This window comes from Hyaena hyaena, unplaced genomic scaffold, assembly GCF_003009895.1.
Source record: "Hyaena hyaena isolate Hyena2069 unplaced genomic scaffold, ASM300989v1 scaffold_746, whole genome shotgun sequence".
NCBI classification, from domain to species: Eukaryota; Metazoa; Chordata; class Mammalia; order Carnivora; family Hyaenidae; genus Hyaena; species Hyaena hyaena.
In genome coordinates, this window is record NW_024081371.1 from 67,065 (window position 1) to 85,955 (window position 18,891).

An 18,891-nucleotide genomic window follows, 5' to 3' on the forward strand; every position below is an offset into this window, starting at 1 on the left:
ATGGATTGATATTGGTACATCAGTTGTGCCAAATACATTACACGAATGCAATATTTTAATAATGGATGAAATAGTGTGTGAGGGAAGTGGAGGCATATGGGCATTTTCTGGTAATTTTTCTGTAGAACCTAAACTGCTCTAAAAATAAAGTATATTATTTTTATACTAAAAAAAAAAAAAAAAAATGAAATCTTGCCATTTGTAATGACCTGCATGGAACTAGAATTAGAATGTATTACGCTAAGGGAAATAAGTCAATCAGAGAAAGACAAATACCATATGATTTCACTCATATGTGGAATTTAAGAAACAAAACAGATTACTACATGAGAAGGGGGAAAAAAAAAGGAGGGAGGAAACCACAGATTCTTAATGATGAAGAACGGAGGGTTAATGGAGGAGGATTGGTTGGGGATGGGCTAGATAGGTGATGGGCATTAAGGAAAGCACTTGTTGTGATGAGCACTGGATGCTGTAAATGATGAATCATTGAATTTTACTCCTGAAACCACTATTGCACTGTATGTTATCTAACTCAAATTTAAATAAAAACAAGTAACAAATGTTCCTAGGATGTACCCTCAGAAACTGAATTGATGGTATTATGAAATGTGTGCCCATTTCACAATTTTGTTTGTTTAGTAAACATTTCTTTATAACTGACTTAACTGACTCACTGGAATGTGCCCCCCCTATTTTTCATTTCAGCAGATGAGTTGTATGCTTTCAAAAAATCCTTTGTTTATGCTTATTTTTGGCAGTATGATTACATAATTTAAGTACTGTAGACTGATACAGTATCATAAAAATGTAATGTCTATGGCTAAGTTGAATACGTAGAAGTCAGAAAAACCAGAAATTGTAGCTGATGAATTACAGGTGTCGTTTATGCATGAAAGAGGACATAGAAATAATGTTAAAAAGTACATTAAAAAAAAAAGACTTCCCCTATGTAAAATATTAGCAAATGAGTCAGAATTTAGAATATTTACAAGGGTGCCTGGGTGGCTCAGTTGGTTAATCATCCGACTCTTGATTATGGCTCAAGTCATGATCTTGTAGTTTGTGAAATCAAGCCTCAACCTGGGCTCTGCACTGACAATGCAGAGCCTGCTTGAGATTCTTCCCTTTGGGATTCCCACTCTCCTTCCCTCTCTTTTTATCTCTCAAAATAAAAATAAACATTAAAAAAAGAATAAATGATGGGGTGCCTGGGTGGCTCAGTCAGTTAAGCGTCTGACTTCGGCTCAGGTCATCATGACCTCATGGTTCATGTATTCAAGCCCCACGTCAGGCTCTGTACTGACAGCTAGCTCAGAGCCTGGAGCCTGTTTCAGATTCTGTATCTCCCTCTTTCTCTGACCCTCCCCTGCTCATGCTGTCTCTCTCTCAGAAATAAATAAAACATTAAAAAAATTTTTTTTAAATGTTGACAGTTTTTTAAAACTTTATATTTTTTCATGTTTATTATTTTGAGAGAGAGTGAGAGTGAGAGAGAGAGAGAGAGAGAGAGAGAGAGAGAGAGAGAGAGAGAGAGAACTCCAAGCAGGCTCTGTGCTGTTTGCACAGAACCCAACACAGGGCTTTATCTCACAAACCATGAGATCATGACCTGAGCTAAAATCAAGAGTAGGATGGTTTCTAGACTGGACTACCCTGGTGCCCCATAAAGAGTTTATTTTTTTAAACTGTTCTTTGCTTTAAACAACTTTTTTGATCAACCCATCAACTTTAGATCCTTATACTGTAAAATTAAAGAGCTTTTACTTTACTGCCAAATTATTCTCCAAAATGACAGTTCCCTTGGATCTTCTAATGTAGGTAATATACTGTTTACTCTTACTCTCAATACTGATTCTAACAATTCGGAACAATCTCCTTTTGCTACGTGTTTATAACTCTCTTCTTCAAGCTGTAATACTTGTTGCCACATTTTCTGTATCATTCTCTAACATAGACACTATGAAACTAGGGAAATCATGATTTTATACTGCAGTTAAAATTTTTCAGTAATTCCTGTCATATAAAGCACTAAGTAGACAGCTTGTTGTAGTTTAATACTTATTTACTCTTCAAAAATGGAAACCATAAGCAGATAAGTAAGAGGCCCTACCCTTTTCACACTTGTCTTCTGAAGTATTGGTCAAAAGTGGTGCTGTGAGAACATGCATACAATGGTTGTAGAAGAAATTTAGAAATTCACTTTTTTCAGTTTTCTGAAACATACAGAATTAAAAAAATACTTTATTGTCTTTTAATTAATAAAATGTCTTTAAGAATTAGTGCAGGTCATATACAAATAACATACTTTAAGATACTCTGAAGGCAACAAAAACTAGTTTTATGTTCAATTTAATATTTTGCATTACTTAAAAATCAAATCTATTTCATACTACTTATTAAATTAAAATGAAAGCAAGAAAACAATTATAAAGTTTTTCTGAGGAAAATTATTCAGGAAAAAAATTTTCCAATACACTTGTGATCTGAAATACAATGAAGAATATCTATCAAGCAATGAGGGAGGAGCAACTTAACTGCTTAAAATTTGAAACTCCAGATTTCATAGCATATCCAAATATGAAAAACCACCAAATTGACTTATCAAGCCATCTGAAATAGGGCAGAATTTAGATCTATTTTTTTAATTAAAAAATTTATTACTTGCAAATTTGGAGAATAATGCTTTTGATTTTGGCTACTATTTTTTATACAACTGGTCTCATAAACGAGTCATGATTTAAAAACAACATATATATTCCCTAAATATGAGGAACTTTATAAAAAAAAATTCTAACATTTTGAGACAACTATTAGTATTTTGGAATATTTGTGTGTCTTTTTTTAATGACTTCTCTTACTATGGAGTTGAGATCATTCACTACCTATTAACTTTTGTTTTTCATTATGATTAAAGAACACATAACATAAAATTTACCATCTTAGTCAATTTTACTGTTTATACTTCAGTAGTGCTACATATATACACACTGTTGTATGGTAACTTTGAAGAAGTTAACAGAGGCCAAGGGCCATAAATAGAAAGGCTAAAGTTTTATTAAGGTTTTAGCAGATCACAATCTTATATTTTGCCAAAAATAAACTGCTGCAGCAATGCCACTGCTACTTGAGTACCAAGTGTACAAATACTTAAGTATTTATTATTTTGCAAAGCTGTACAAAATTTTAAATATTTATATTTACATATATTTTATAGATTTATACATAATTTATTATAAAGTCATTTAAAACTGACTAGAATAAAACATTTTTATCTCAGAATAATTTCTTACGTTAGTAGTAGCCAGCATGTTCTCTGGATCAATTAGAGTACGAAGAAGTCCCATTAACTGAACAGCACCTCCTAGCTCAGGATCAGTATCACAGATCATTTGTTCAATTACTACATTAATGAGAAGGATATCCTGAAAAAAATGTATTTCCATTAGACCTGGTTTGGACATAAGACAATATATCAACTGAAAGAATAAAATCAGAATCATACAAAAAAAACCAAAGAATAAGCTTATTTAAACTTTTATATTCCTAATATTTTTCAAACTTAAACTTTTATGTACCTATTATCTTTCAAAATTCTATAAACACATGAGTGAAAAAACCTACTAAAAAAGGCAGAGCACACTACAGCTTATGATAACATCAATATAGGGGAAATGGAAAACAAAACCATTTACCAGTGATTCTTGATCACTGGAAATTCTAAAAGATGCTCATTCTAGGTTTCAGCCTCAGTTATAAATTTAGAAGTTGAGTGAATAAGGAAGACCACAAACCTTGTGACCCTAAAACACAGATTATCTCAATTTCTTATTTTATTAAAAAAATTTTTTTAATGTTTATTTTTGAAGCAGAGAGAGACAGAGCATGGGTGGGAGAGGGTCAGAGAGAGGGAGCCACAGAATCTGAGGCAAGCTCCAGGCTCTGAGCTGTCAGTGAGTACACAACCCAACGTGGGGCTTAAGCCATGAACCATGAGATCATGACCTGGGCCAAAGTGGGATGCTTAACCCACTGGGCCACCCAGGTGCCCTGACTGTCTCAGCTTCTGAGAAAAGCCTTTCTAGCAGAAAAATGGGATAACTCAGTACAGTTCTCCACAGGAAGCAAGTGGGTGCACACTGTGTTAAGTACTAATCTAAAGCTACACATATTTGTAGTTACACTGGATGCATGCTTTGGCATCTTGATTATGAAACTACAAAGCAGCTTGCAGATACAAAATCTGCCTTTGGCACGTATTTTTAAGAAATCTTGGGAATTAAAATACAATACAAAGTGACTTCATGTCAAAGAAAAAAGTTTTAACATCAACTCAGTGGATTTGAGAATATGTTTAAAACTGGAGGAAGAAAGTAGTTTTTGAAGAAAGAGTATGTTTATAACTTGGGAAGAATGTTTACAACTGAAGGAGATCAACTAGGGAACTGCATGGAATGAAGATGAACTTAAATTGGGAGAATTCTATAAAGTAATAAAAAATAAATCTTCAGTATAAAGCACTTTTTGTTATTTTGTTTTGCTAGCCCCTCTCAAACTTAGTATGTGATTTCCAAAAATATTTCCCTGTAAAATTGTGATTTTTAAATTCTGTGAAGAACCAACAAAACCATGTCTCAGCAACTAAACTGCTTAAAATTAGAACCCTACCCACTACCATGTTTCAAAATATGAACACCAATAAATCGTCATGGCATTAGAAACAGAATAAAATCTCTTCAAAGAGTTATTATGAAGTAACATTCATAGAGCTACATTAATAAATTCAGACCCAAGCTTCATTTCAATTAGAAGGAAAGGAGCAGATTACACACTAATCTGCTGCTCTTATTCTGGTATGATTGGCAAAGGAGAACTCATGTAAAATATTAAGATATTACAAAAAGGTGTCAGCCAAAAAACTTTCTTCAGAACGCTGACACTTACTTTGCAAACTTAGCAAAATTTTAAGTATATAATATTCTTAATTACAGGTACTATGCTGTACAATAGGTCACTCGTACTTACTCATCCTATATAACTTCTATACCCTTTGACTAATACCTTTCCCAACCCCTGGCAAGCACTATTATACCCTCTGATTCTATGAGTTTATTCATTTGTCACATAAAGTATATCATATATTTTCCCTTAGGTGTCTGGCTTATTTCACTTGGCAAAATGTCCTCTGAGGTTCATCCAAGTTGTCAAAAATGGCATGATTTCTTGCTTTTATTAAAGCTGAATAATGTTCTACTGTACATGTATAGCAAATTTTTTTTATCCATTCATCTGCAGATGGACACTCAGGTTGCTTATATATCTTGACTATTGCACTGAACATGGGAGTGCAGGTAGCTCTTTAAGATCTTCTGGATTTATACACAGAAGCAAGACTACTGGATCACATGGCTGTCTAATTTTTAGAGGAACTTCCAGCTGTTTTCTATGATGGCAGCACCAATATATCTCCATCATGATCACACAATGGGCTCTTCTTTTCTCCACATCTTGTGAAGACTTGTTATCTTTTTATTTTTTGATAATAGCCATCCTAAAAGATGTATGTGTACTTTGGAGAAATGTCTATTCAGTTCCTTTGCCTATTTTCAATTTGGATTTTTTTTTTTTTTGCTATTGAATTGCAGGAATTCCTTACATATTTTGAACATCTCATCAGCAATTGCAAACAAACTCTACACTTTTACTCCAAATCTGTTACTGACCTCAGAATTTTTTATATTGTACATCTATTAAAAACTTTTGTAGTTAGAGTTATTCTTAATATTTTGTCTTTTAACTTTTACACCAGGGTTAAAACTGATTTATATAACACCAATAGAGTATTACTTATTCCGTATTTGTCTATGTATTTACTTTCACCAGTGATATTTACACTTTCATATAATTTCTTGTACCTTTTTAGTGTTCTTTCATTTCAACTCCCTCTAGGGACATCTGGGTAGCTCAGTCAGTTAACCATCCAACTCCTGATTTCAGCTCAGGTCATGATCTTAGTTTGTGAGATCAAGCCCCATGTCAAGCTCTGACCTGACAGCATGGACTCTACTCGGGATTCTTTTCTCTCTCCATCTCTCCCCTCCCCTACCTAATCCCCCACACTGGTTGTGTGCATGCACACACTCTCTCAAAATGAAAACTGGGGGGGACCTCTTTTTAGCATGTCTTGTAAGGCAGATCTAGTAATGCCAGGTATACTCAGCAGTTTTTTCTTTCAGCACTGAATATATCTCACTTTCTCCTGACCGCCACAGTTTTGGCTGAGAAATTTGCTGAGACTTACAGGAGTTTCCTTGTATGTGATGAGACGGGTTTTTGTTTTGCTGCTCTATCACTTTTGACCATTTTAAAGTAACCTATCTTCATGAAGACTTCTTTGGATTGAATCTATTTGAGGACATATAAATTTCATGCACCTGGATGACCATATCTCTCCCCTGACTTGATGTTATTAGCTGTAATTTCTTTAAATAAGCTTGTTGCCTTTCTTTCTCTTTTCCTCTGAGGTTCCCATAATGTATGTTTTTTCTCTACAGTGTCCCACAATTCAGGAACATTTTCTCCACCATATTCTATTCTTTTAGTTCTCTGACTGGATAATTTCCAATGGCTTATCTTTCAGTTCTATGATTTTTGTACCTGCTTGAGTCTGCTGTTGAAGCTGTTTACTGCTTTTTTTCAGTTTAGTCAATGTTTTCTTCAGCTCTAGAACTTGTTTTTTTTTTAACTTGTTTCTTTTTTTATAGTTTCTGTCTCTGTTGAACATCTCACTTTGTTCATGTGCTGGTTTTCTGATTTCATTTCGTTTTCTGTGTACTCCTTCTTAGAGCTCATTGAGCTTCTTTAAGACAATCATTTTGAATTATTCGTCGGCAGTTCACGGTTTTCCATTATTCATAATGTTTTTTGGTTTCTTTGGTGGTATCAAGTTTCCCTAATTGTTGCAATCCTGCACTAACTAAATCTGCTCATCTAAAGAAGTAGTTAGCTCTTTTCAATCTTTACAGACTGGCTTTAGCAGGGAAAGTTCTTCACTCATTAGCCTCCCCAGAGATTCTGGCTGGGTCAGCTGATGGGGTTCATTACTGGGGTACATGGACCAGCTACTGAGATCTATGTGGTGATGCTGAGAGCCCCTGCTCCATTTCTTTATTCTTAGCTATTGTGGGGTGATTCCTCAGTGTTCTGGGTGGGACATGAAAGAAATGACCTTTATGGATAATGTTCTGAGAGGCTAGGGATGTCAGACTTTCACTTTGCTCTCTCTTTCCCCAGAGAGGCCCAGAGGATCTCTTTTTGTACTGTGCTATGTTAAGAAGTGACAACGTTAAAGTGAAATAGTTCTAACTCTTTCCAATGCATCTTATTTCTGTGCTCCACTAAAATCCTACAACCTTTAACCTGGAATCCAGAAGTCTCATGGAGGCATTCTTATCTGTTAATGGTTGTTAAATCGGTTTCTGTTGTGGGGATGAGACCTGGAACTTCCTATTCTGTCATCTTGCTAATGCCACTCCTGGTTTTTCTGATATATGAAGCCAAAGCCATTCTTAAGTAATACATTAATTCCTTATCCTCCTCTTCTTTTCTTCTGTCACAGATCTCAACATTTCCATCATAGAAACTAAAGAGTACTCTTTAAAATGATTATTACAGTTTCACTGTTAAAGAAAAGGAAAAAACAGGATAATCACACTTAGACAAAAAAAAAGATGCAGGGAGGAAAAAGGACAAAATATGGGAGTTTCTCACAATCGAGGATACTAATTGCCACATACAATGAAAAGCCTTTAAAAAGTTAGCTTCTCAATCCGTATGTCAGAGGGGTTTATATTTTAATGCTAACATGTGTCACTTTAATGAAACAAAAATGATTTATTAAAGAAAACACAAAAGAGAAATGAATCCACAAACTTTCCAATTCTGTAATACCGGGCAGACTTTTGCACTGAAATTTGCTCTGAAAATAAAAACAAAATCAGATTTCTGCTTTTGGTCAAGATGGAATGATAGGAACTAGATTTTTTCTTTTACCTGGAACAACAACAAAAACTGGACAAAATATGTGAAACTACGATTGGTAACATGGTAGACCTTAGCCAGTGAAAGACTGAGAGACAGGAAAAAATAAGCCTTATAATACAGGTTAGGTTCTATTATTATTAATATGTTACTGGATTCTGCCAAACTAAGTAAAAATCAATTTCTAAAATATTAGAATTAACCACAGATTTAGAGACTGTCTCACAGAGCAGTATCGAACAGCGAGACAGTCTTATTCCATGAATTAAACAATTTTAATTAAAATTAGTAGACTACAATGAGTGCCTATATCCTAGTATCTTTCAGAAACAATAAACAAATAGCTCCTAAGCAATGAAATGGTTGAACATGCAACAATTAACTAAAAGTATTATCAACATTGTAAGTTGCCTGCAAGGCATGTTTCATTTCTTAATGAATACAATAAGGCAAGCCCTAGTGAACAGAATCAAAGGACCCAGTCTCTCTAACTGCGGTATAGCCAATAAGTAGCTATCTAAGTGACCTTATTAACTCTCCCATACCTATTTTTCCAATGGCAGAACAAAGGGAACAGAACAGAAAAATCACTGTAAGTTGGATGACTCAAAATTCAAGCCAGCTAGAAATGAATTGTCTAGTTTCTGTCTGCTAGAGTTCTTTACTGGCATTAAAATACCAGAAGTACAAATCCATTTTTTCTTAACATGCTACTCCAACAATGGCATTTATTACTCAGGCTAGGGGGGAAAAACTCATGCTCAAGCAAGTGCAGCAAAATAACGAAGATGTAAAAATCAAAAACAAAAAAACAACCTACTGGAAAATTCCTTCTTCAAAACCTAAATGATGACCTGGTGTGCAAATAAACCATTATATAGCAACTCCAGTTAATATGTGTCAATCCTGGAGCACCAAAATCTATTCTAGAGAACACCCTCTTAAATTTATATACTTTTTAAAATCTGGCTCCCCTTAAATTTATAGTTTTAATTCAGAGGGCCCAGTGACTCCCTCCCCATTAAAACCTGTTTTTATTCACTATGTTTTTTTTTTTTAAACTTCTTTTTACACTGTCATTGAAGCTTCCACAATTGTAACCTTCAATTCATAGTCAGCCTTTAAATGCCACCATCACTGACCTACAATATTCTAAGAAAGGAGTCTAAGTTAGGGGTTGGCAAACTACAAAGCTACTTTGCTGGTTGCCTACTTTGTAAATAAAGTTTTATAGTAAAACATTTACCAGAACCTAGCTACGCTTTTCATTTTCAAACCATCTACGGACAGTTCATACTACAACGGCAGGGTTGAGTCTGCAAAACAGCCCACTGGGCCCACCAAGTGATAGTTATGTTCTGGCCTTTTAAGAAATGTTGCTATTCTTCACCTACATAACAACATTTAAGTGAATTTAACCAAGGTTTCAGAGAAATTTTTCAAGCTTTTATTAATTTCTAAATTAAAGTTTTAGAGAAATGATATCCTTATTGGTTTCATTACCACACTTCAACCTCATACTATTCTTAGAAGCACATAGTGATTTTTAAAGTTTATTTTTGTAGGTTTAAGAATTTTGCAATATTGCCAAAAATAATTAACAGAGGGGAAGTTCTGGGTATCTACACATGGAATTCAGAAATTATCCAAGTTATCAGAGTTGGCATCTCTATTTTCTGACTGGGAAAGATAAAGAACATACTTTATTTCATTGCTCCTAAGATACATTTCTTAAAACTTTTATCTTCCTGATATTTAGATACATTTTATGACCAACGGTATTAGTCACTATCAGCTGAGTAGCAATCATGACAAAGTCAAGTAAGTATTTTCCCCTAGTACTCTCTGATAAGATAAAAAAAAACATTAGCATCTATGTCTCTTAGATTCCATGAATATAGTAAACAAGAAAAAAAAGACAGGAGTAGGAACATTATTCTGAAGTAGTAGAATAAAAATAACTGATGGATGTTGTGGAAACATTTTTGTTTTAATGTAAATATAAGAATTATTAGAAAAAATGCATGTGAAATTTATTCTGCAGCAACTTGAATGAAGGCCTGCAAGTATAAGAGAAATAATACTTCTTTTAATCCATTCTGACATGTTAGAAGAATGCAAAAACAGCTCTTCAAATTCTACGGAACTAAATGGTCCAAATAAATGGTCCAACTGCATAAGTCTGTCAGATGGTGTAACAGTCTGAACAAAAATACCTATAAGTTCAGTTTTTTGATGTAAGGCACTGAAGGAAACATTACTTCTGCACCATTCCTGACACAAAGAAAAAACCTAAATCAAATCATGAAGAAACATTAAATATATCCAAATTGCTGAATACTGGAACAGAAAGTTTTCAGTTTTATCTTGGTTAAAATGAACATTAATGGGATAACTGACAAAATTTGAATTAGGACTGCAGTCAGCTACTAGCACTGTAAAAATGTTAACTTCTTGATTTTGATATTATAAACAATTATATTATAGACAGATACTGAAGTAGCTGGGGGTAAAAAGGCATTTTGTTATCATTTCTGTACCTTATTCTTCAACAGTTTAGAACGAAAGTATTGTTTGTATGCAAATATGTACATATAAACATAAGCAAAGAAAGAAAGTGATAAAGCAAATTAGAAATAAAATATTTCTAATATTTTATTAGAATAAAATTAGAAATTTTATTAATTTATTAGAATAAATTAGAAATATTAGAAATAAAATAAAATAAAATAAAACAACTGGGGAACCTGGGTGAAGTGTATATAAGAATTCTTTGTACTATTAATTTTAACTTTCCTGTAAATTTAAGATTCTTACAAAATAAGAAGTTAAAAAATATATGCAATTTTAAGAAACATGATATATTCAATACAAAATATTGAACAGTTAATGCAAAGAGATTAGCTCATGTATTTTTTAACTTTATTAAGGCAAATTGTATCTTTCAGAATTATTTGAAAGTAAATTCCAGGGGCACCAAGATGGCTCAGTTGGTTGGCGTCCGACTTTGGCTCGGGTCATGATCTCACGGGTTGTGAGTTCAAGCCCCACTTTGGGCTCTGTGCTGATGGCTCAGAGCCTGGAGTCTGCTTTAAATTGTGTCTCCCTCTCTCTCTGCCCCTCCCCTACTTGTGCTCTGTTTCTCTCTCAAAAATAAAAACTTTAAAAAAAATTTTTAATAAAAGTAAATTCCAAGTATATAATTCTATAAGTACTTCAGTATAAATCTTTACAAAATAGGACTCTTAAAAAAGAACTCAATGCTATTATCATACCTATTTATTCCTGAGAAATATAATGAAAATACCTGCCAAAATAAGTGTTCAGTAATAGCTGCATTACTTACCCAGTAATATCCTAAAATAAGTTTTATTAAATGTCTCAAAGGACATTAGCATAAAAATATGTGAAAAGATAGCAATTATCACTAAATCTATCCTTCTAGCTTAGAAATAATGACTATAGTAAAAAATGTTAATATTTTGTGTCTCAACACGTATTTTAATATGTAATCCAAGTTCTAAAACCAAATCTGCTCCATAATACTGGAAAGAAAAGTTTGAATGCTGTGCATTTATTTTAGAAGACCATGAAAATATCAACTGCCTACCAAATACACAATTAAGTCCTTTCTTTATAAAGGTTACCAGGAACTCAATGTAGAATTTAGCATGTAGAATTCTCAATTTTGAAGGAAAAAAAAAAAAGGAAATTTATTCTTTTGTGGGCTAACTCAAATATTTGGAGGCAACAGAATTTTTAAACTGTTAAACTGCTAGATCTCAGAAAATCTGGAGAAATGAAAGACCTTGAAGAGTAGGATTCTACCAACATGAAAAACTGAGAAAGGGATTTTTCATAGTTAAAAAATTTTCTAAGTCTCATCCATCAATTAAATGTAAACAAGGACATATTTCTAAAGAAAACAGAAATAAAAACTTTCAGATTTAAGAATTCTAAAAATTAGTAGTTTATTCTCATCACCTGATGAGATTTTATGATGAACATCCTTAATCAATGCATATTACTGAGTGAGGATGCAGTAATTAAGAGTGTTAATTTCAAAGTTACTTTCTGTAAAGGGTGGCACTAAGATACATATACCAACAGTGAGATTATAAACTGATTAATAAACTAGGTATATGACTTTCTTTAAAGTCAGATTTAGCACTTTTGGGGTTTTAAAAAAAAAATCCTTAAAATATACTTAAAGGTTTCTTTTCTTTCTTTTCTACTGCCTAAAACTACAGCATTAGCTCAAACTGATTCTAAAATGAAATTGCTTTAAAAAGAAAAACGCTGGATATATCTAACAAAGAATGTAAAAATCTAAGCAGACATGAAAAAGATTAAACACAAAATAGCAACTGTAGTTTAATTCAACAGTAACTCATACAATGAGAATCAAAATCTTCTTTAAGAAGGAAGATAATTATACTCATTTTCTTAATACTAAAATAAATTTGACACGAGAAAGACTACTTTAAATTATAGTTATATGTTCATTTCGTTCTTAAAGCAGTTTAAAGGGAAAGTTTCAGTATTTCCCTAGTGGGAAAACACACTGGTCTCATTATTAAACATTCATTCACATGGAAAAAAATAAAGACACATTTGAACAAGTGGAAGCAATTTGTTGGTTATACTAGATAACTGCCTGAGCTAAGGGTTTAAAATTACACATTAGCACTTGAACTTTTTTTAAAGAATTTGATTCTACTGTAATATATTTATCCCAATCCGAGTTTGAATACCATTTGTAAAATAAACAAATCAAAATGCCACAAATTCTGGGCCTCCTGAAAGTTACAAATAATCAGAAATCTACTATTTTGCTTCATTAAAGATTAAGATTGTAGTTACATCTTTTCTCTCAATAGTATGCCAACACTATTCTACAGGTAATTCACACAGAATCAGAGCATTATTACTTACATCATCACTCTGCTGGGCTTCTTGCATTACAAATTCTCGGACCATAGATGGACTAAACTCTACTAGATAAGAAAATATATCTGTAGCTGCTGATCTAACTTGCAAATCATCCATGCCCTAATAAAAGGAAAATTAGGTTACTTATTACTTACTTAGAGACTGTTAATAAAAACTGTGCTGTGTTCCTTTTCTTTCCCAAATCTATACACACCGTTTGGATTTAGACATTGTACTGTATTCAAAATGTATAATCTCTCCATCCTTTACTTCCTTTTCTTACACAAATATTAAAAAAACTTTTAAGCAGCTCAATGATTAGCTTGTGCCAGTTTTTTACCACCGCAAAGATACTCAGAGAATTTAAATGTAAGAATCAGCATAGGATTATAAATGAATGCTTTACAAATTCTGTTAACAATTTTTTTTATTTAAATATATGCAAAATATGAATGATGTTACCTAGTTAAGACTCCAAAACTTTCCAGAATCCATCTTTGGTCCTGGATTTATTTGCCAGTTACTCCTTAGTAACTGATTCTCTCATAGAGGATGCTTTTGAAAATACTGGGTATTTTCACTCTTTTTCCACAACTCAGTTTTCTCAAGTACTGATCCTGAATGTTTTTCCCTCTTAATATATGAAGGATACATGACTCATAAGTTACAAAATCTCCAAGTGATTCTGAACACATTCCCTAACTCAGCAGTTCTCCAAATGCTGTCCAGAGAATTCTGGTGAGGTGTCCAACACCCTTTTCAGGAACCACATGAAATCAAAACCTATTTTCATAATAATAAATAATCCTAGGGGATTACTGGCCTTTTCACTCAGTATATCACAAGTATAGTGGGGCTTTCCAGAGGCTACAAGACATGTGATATCACAACAAATTAAATGCGGAAGTTGCTAGGAGAATCTGTCTTCTATTAAACCAAATGTTAAAAGGATTGCCAAAACAAAAAGTGAAATGCCACTCTTCCACTAAATTTTGTTTCTGAAAGATTATTGTTTCATAAAAGTTGTATTATTTACGCCAACGTGTTTATCATTTTCAAATGAAATACGTATTTTTAAAATTTCTCAGTTTTAATTTTTCATACAATACCAATGGATAAAAATCATATAAATAAATGTATGAGAACCATTGCCCTAACCTATATTGCAGCATGAGCTGCCTTGGTCCAGTCTGTCCTTACTCTGCTCACTGGTCTAAAAAGGAAAGACATTTCAAACACTTCTATGAAACATACTTAATACTGCTACAGAAGAGATAATAATTGTGAAAAAACACTTGGAATTTTAATTCACTTGAAGCTGTATTATACTCGTGCTTACATATTAATATTACAAATTTAAGTTGATAAAAATCTGAAGACTGAATACACTTGTAGTAATTCACTATCAAGTGAATCATAACCTACATTATACAATTCAATATGGATTAATAATTTCATATACATTATATAAATGTACAACAAATTCACAACTTCAAAAACATGAAAAGAAGTTGTATAATTACCATTACAATTTCAAGAGCAGGCAGAATCCCCAACTTTGCCAAAGTTTTGAAAAATGCATCCCTGTTTTGAGGTTGTAATGTCTGAGAAAACGCACAAAATTCCTTGAAAAAATTAACCTGCAATGTTAGAAAGTATAGTGAGAAGATGACACACATAACAGCAAACCTGGGCTCACTTTACTATGCCCTTCTTAAGGACCTTGCCTCTTCAGGGTGTCTTGGCCCCTCAAACCTCTATTAAAGAGCATCTCAAAAACTAGCATCCCACTAAAACTAAACCTTGAATTATTTCCACACACTGAACAATGAACTCTCCAAAGGCAGTCTAAATGTTGTACATGGAGTCTCAGAGTGAATATACATATAATATTTTCAATTTATGATTCAGTTGTAAAAATGTCATATAAGGCATATATTTTGAATTATAGCATATATTTTCATAGAAACATGCTATATGATAAATGGAAGGTACGTTCTCAGAGAGCTCTCAAAAGTACAATTTCATTTTTAAGAATTGGAAAGGACATTAAGAGATTCTTGAGTTTAAAGGACTAATTTTATAAATAAGAAAACTGAGTAGGCTATTATCTACATCAGGATGACTTGGCTGATGTTAAGCCAGCAATCTCTAATTACTTTTTAAAACCCAAGTACCTGATTATAATGTTTAAAGAAAATGACAAACTGCTGGTAAGTAGGCAATCACTATTTTCTTCCTCCAAAGCATGGTTTGTATCTCAGAAAATATATACATTCAAAAGAAAAAACATTTCCAGGAACCAAATTACTTATCATTCATGTACTAAAGAAGCAATGTCCTTAACCTTTGTTTTGTTTTTTATTTTTTATTAAAAAAAAAATTTTTTTTTTAAAATTTTTAATGTTTTATTTATTTCTAGGAGAGAGAGAGAGCATGAGCAGGGGAGGGTCAGAGAGAGAGGGAGTCACAGACTGAAACAGGCTCCAGGCTCTGAGCTGGCAGTCAGCACAGAGCCCGACACGGGGCTGGAACCCACAAACTGTGAGATCATGACCTGAGCTGAAGTCGGAGGCCCAACTGAGCCACCCAGGCGCCCCTGTTTTGTTTTTTAAAAAGCTGTTCTATAATGTATCTACGACCATAAAAACGTATGAATTTTTAGTTGTGTCCTAACATAAACCCCATATCGAATTTGGGGATGTTTAAGCACACAAATTACCTCACTGGGGGAAAAAAATACACATCAAAATACCTTAAGAATTGGCAAATATATAAAAAAATAAGTTTGAGAAACTTTGAGAATAATCATTTTATAGTATGTAATTATAAAAAATTCTCTCTTAACAAATTCAATATTGAAGTTTGTATTTGCCAAGAATAAGTGCACTTTAAAGGTTTGAATCTCGGGGTCCCCTGGGTGGCTAAGTTGATTAAGTTCCCAACTTTGGCTCAGGTCATGATCTCACCGTTCATAAGTTAGAGCCCTGCATAAAGCTCTAACTTGATAGCACAGCGCCTACTTAGGATTCTTACCCTCTCTCTCTCTGCCCCTCCCCCACTCACACTTTGTCTCAAAATAAACTTAAAAAAATAAAGGTTTGAATTTCAAGAATAAATAACTTACCAATTCACGTCGTTTATCATCATCTGTAGCCTCGTCTGTTAATTGTGCAAAAACTTCAGACAGAAACTTCTCATCTTCCTACATGAGAAGAAATAATTACTATGGAACAGTCTAGTTACACTCACGTGAATTGCACAAATTATAATAAAAGTAGCTGAAAACCTAAAATATCAGGGTATATTCATATTTCAACCCTGACTACACCATTTATTACTAGTTATACATACACTAATACCTCATTTAACCAGAAACCGCAGGTATGAAGAATCCTTTGGAAAGCAAAAATAACCAGTTATGTTCTAAAGGTCATGCATGAAAATTCAGGTATTTTAAAGTATTTTTTAATATTTATTTATTTTTGAGAGAGTGAGCACAAGCGGGTAGGAAACAGAGCCCAAGGTGGGGCTCAAACCGTGAGATCATGGTATAAGGTGAAATTGGACACTTAACTGACTGAGCCAGCCAGGCACCCCAAAACTCATGCATTTTAACTGAGAGACACTGTAGCTCCCTCTCAGGGTCTATTTATTTATTCTTAATTTAAATGTAATTCAAACAAGTTTGAAGAGCTCATTGTCAGACCACTGCAGATTAGAAAAATGAGAATTACAAATATGGCACAAGGACAGCAATGAAGGAGACTGAATTCTGGCAGCAATAAGACTGGACTGCAAAACCTTTTAAAACACAAGAACTCATGCAATATAATTTAGGATCATTTGGGATACAGGCTTATATTTTCTTGTGGTTCCCAAGGATACAGCTAACTGATAAAGCCCTATAATAACTGCTTTTCACACTGATGACTCTGAGGCATTAAAAGGCAGATATCTGTGAATTTCTTTAAGCACTGTTTACAAGGACAAATACAAATATAGTATAGTACATACTGTATGATCTTATTTTTAATATAAATTTGTGTGTCTAAAAGGCATAAACATTAAAATGCTAATTGTGACTATCTTTTGGTGATGGATTATGAGCAATTTTTTGCATATCTTTATTTTCTACTTTTCTACAATAAGCATGGACTATTAAATTATTAATAAAAAACTGACATGAATATTGAAATCCACTTTGGAGATCCACCAAGATCTGCTAAAAAATATTGTGCTTTCAAATTTCACTTATTTTTAAAATTCCCTTTTATGAAATACAATTTGCATTACTTTTAATTAAAGCAGCATTTTATAAGAATGTGTGACTTAATGGTTGACAATAAAATCAAACTATAACATGTTAAGGATGTACCTTAAATACTTGCCCTTTTGCTTAAGGTGGATCATCTGTGAAGCAGTATCAATCTCTTAAGTACGTTTTTAAAAAATAAGGTAAAGTATATATAAATACATGAATAAAGACCACTAGATACGATCACCGAAGATGTAACATACTGTTCCACTAATCATCCATCAGTGTTACTTAAAGAATACTGAGAGACAAACCTATTCATTAGTCTGACTCAGGATCGTGTCTGTTTTGTTCTTTATTTTGCTGACTTCTTCTGGACCTTATATACTATGACCTGACTCATCTATTTCTGAGAGAATTCAACTGAATATGCCATCTCATACTTCTCCCTCAAATCACTTTTTCTAAATATTTTTATCTCAATATTTTAGGTTTCAGTGAATATGCATTTACCTCCACTTAAACCTTTTATAATTTTTTCTTCTTGCATCCTTCCCAAATTAAACCTTCCTTTCTTTTCTAAGACTTTTAACTTTTTTTTTTAACTTTTTGAGAATATTTTCATAGGAAAATAGTTTCAATTCTTTGATAAATGCAATTTCTTACATGATTCATTATTTGTGTGCTGATAGCTAGAACTGCATAATGTATTATGGAGGGAATTTCAAGTATTACAGTCTGCTAGGAAAATGTTTTTTAATTCCTGGTGTATGTATTTTTTCTGATTTCTAATCTTTTCTTTTAATATTCTACAAAACCACTGTTCAGTGCAGTATTAAAAAAACTATTAATTGACAGCTTAAAGCGCATCAGAAATAGAGCTGTAATATTTCCCCTTAAAAACCTGGTTCTCCAAGTAATTAAACTAGTCTCTTTAGATCACTTTAGCTTTTTTTTTTCCCGTAAAGGCCTTTTTAAAAAAAAAAATTTTTTTTAAGTTTATTTTGAGAGAGAGCAAGCGAGCAAGGAGAAGAGGGGCAGAGAGAGAGAGAGAATCCCAAGTAGGCTCTGCACTGTGAATGTGGAGCTCAAAGCAGGGCTCAAACTCACCAACCATGAGATTGTGACCTGAGCAAAAACGAAGAGTCTGATGCTTAACAGAAAAGCCTCTGTAACTATTTTAAGTCAAATTGTGTGTGGCTGCTTTTTTGAATAACACAACAAGATCTTCCAGGGAAAAACAGGGCCTCTTTAAAAAAAAAAAAAAGTCTGAATCCAAACTTTTCTTTTAATTAAACACGCACACACTCAAAACTCCAAATCCCGGGGGTGCCTGGCTGGCTCATTCAGTAGAGCAAGCAACTCTTGATCACGGGGTCATGAGCCCATATTGGGTGTAGAGTTTACTTTAAAAAACAAATACAAAACCCCAAACCTAGAACCCATCCACCAGTATTAGAGTCATATAAAGGCAGAAATCTGGAATTAGATAAGGCTTTAAGAGATTACATAGACTGCCTAGTCCAATTTTAAATTTTAAAAGACTTAGAAACCCGTAGAGTTCCTAAGGGGCTAGTAACAGATGGATTTAGAATCCAGGTCATGGGGCACCTGGGTGGCTCAGTCAGTTAAGCCACTGACTTAGGCTCAGGTCATGATCT

The 18,891-nt window shown here is 33.3% G+C and overlaps 1 protein-coding gene across 3 annotated transcripts in view; it reads right to left on the reverse strand.

The window, feature by feature from the left end:
* PPP4R3B (protein phosphatase 4 regulatory subunit 3B) overlaps nt 1-18,891 on the reverse strand; it is a 61,015-nt gene that overhangs the window by 20,571 nt on the left and 21,553 nt on the right. For all 3 annotated transcript variants that reach the window (XM_039218158.1, XM_039218156.1, XM_039218159.1), the window contains exons 5-9: nt 16,100-16,177; nt 14,496-14,612; nt 12,976-13,092; nt 3,294-3,425; nt 2,114-2,216 (exon numbers count right to left, since the gene is read on the reverse strand). In XM_039218158.1, the coding sequence (XP_039074089.1) occupies nt 2,114-2,216; nt 3,294-3,425; nt 12,976-13,092; nt 14,496-14,612; nt 16,100-16,177 (547 nt within the window). The remainder of the gene's footprint in view (nt 1-2,113; nt 2,217-3,293; nt 3,426-12,975; nt 13,093-14,495; nt 14,613-16,099; nt 16,178-18,891) is intronic.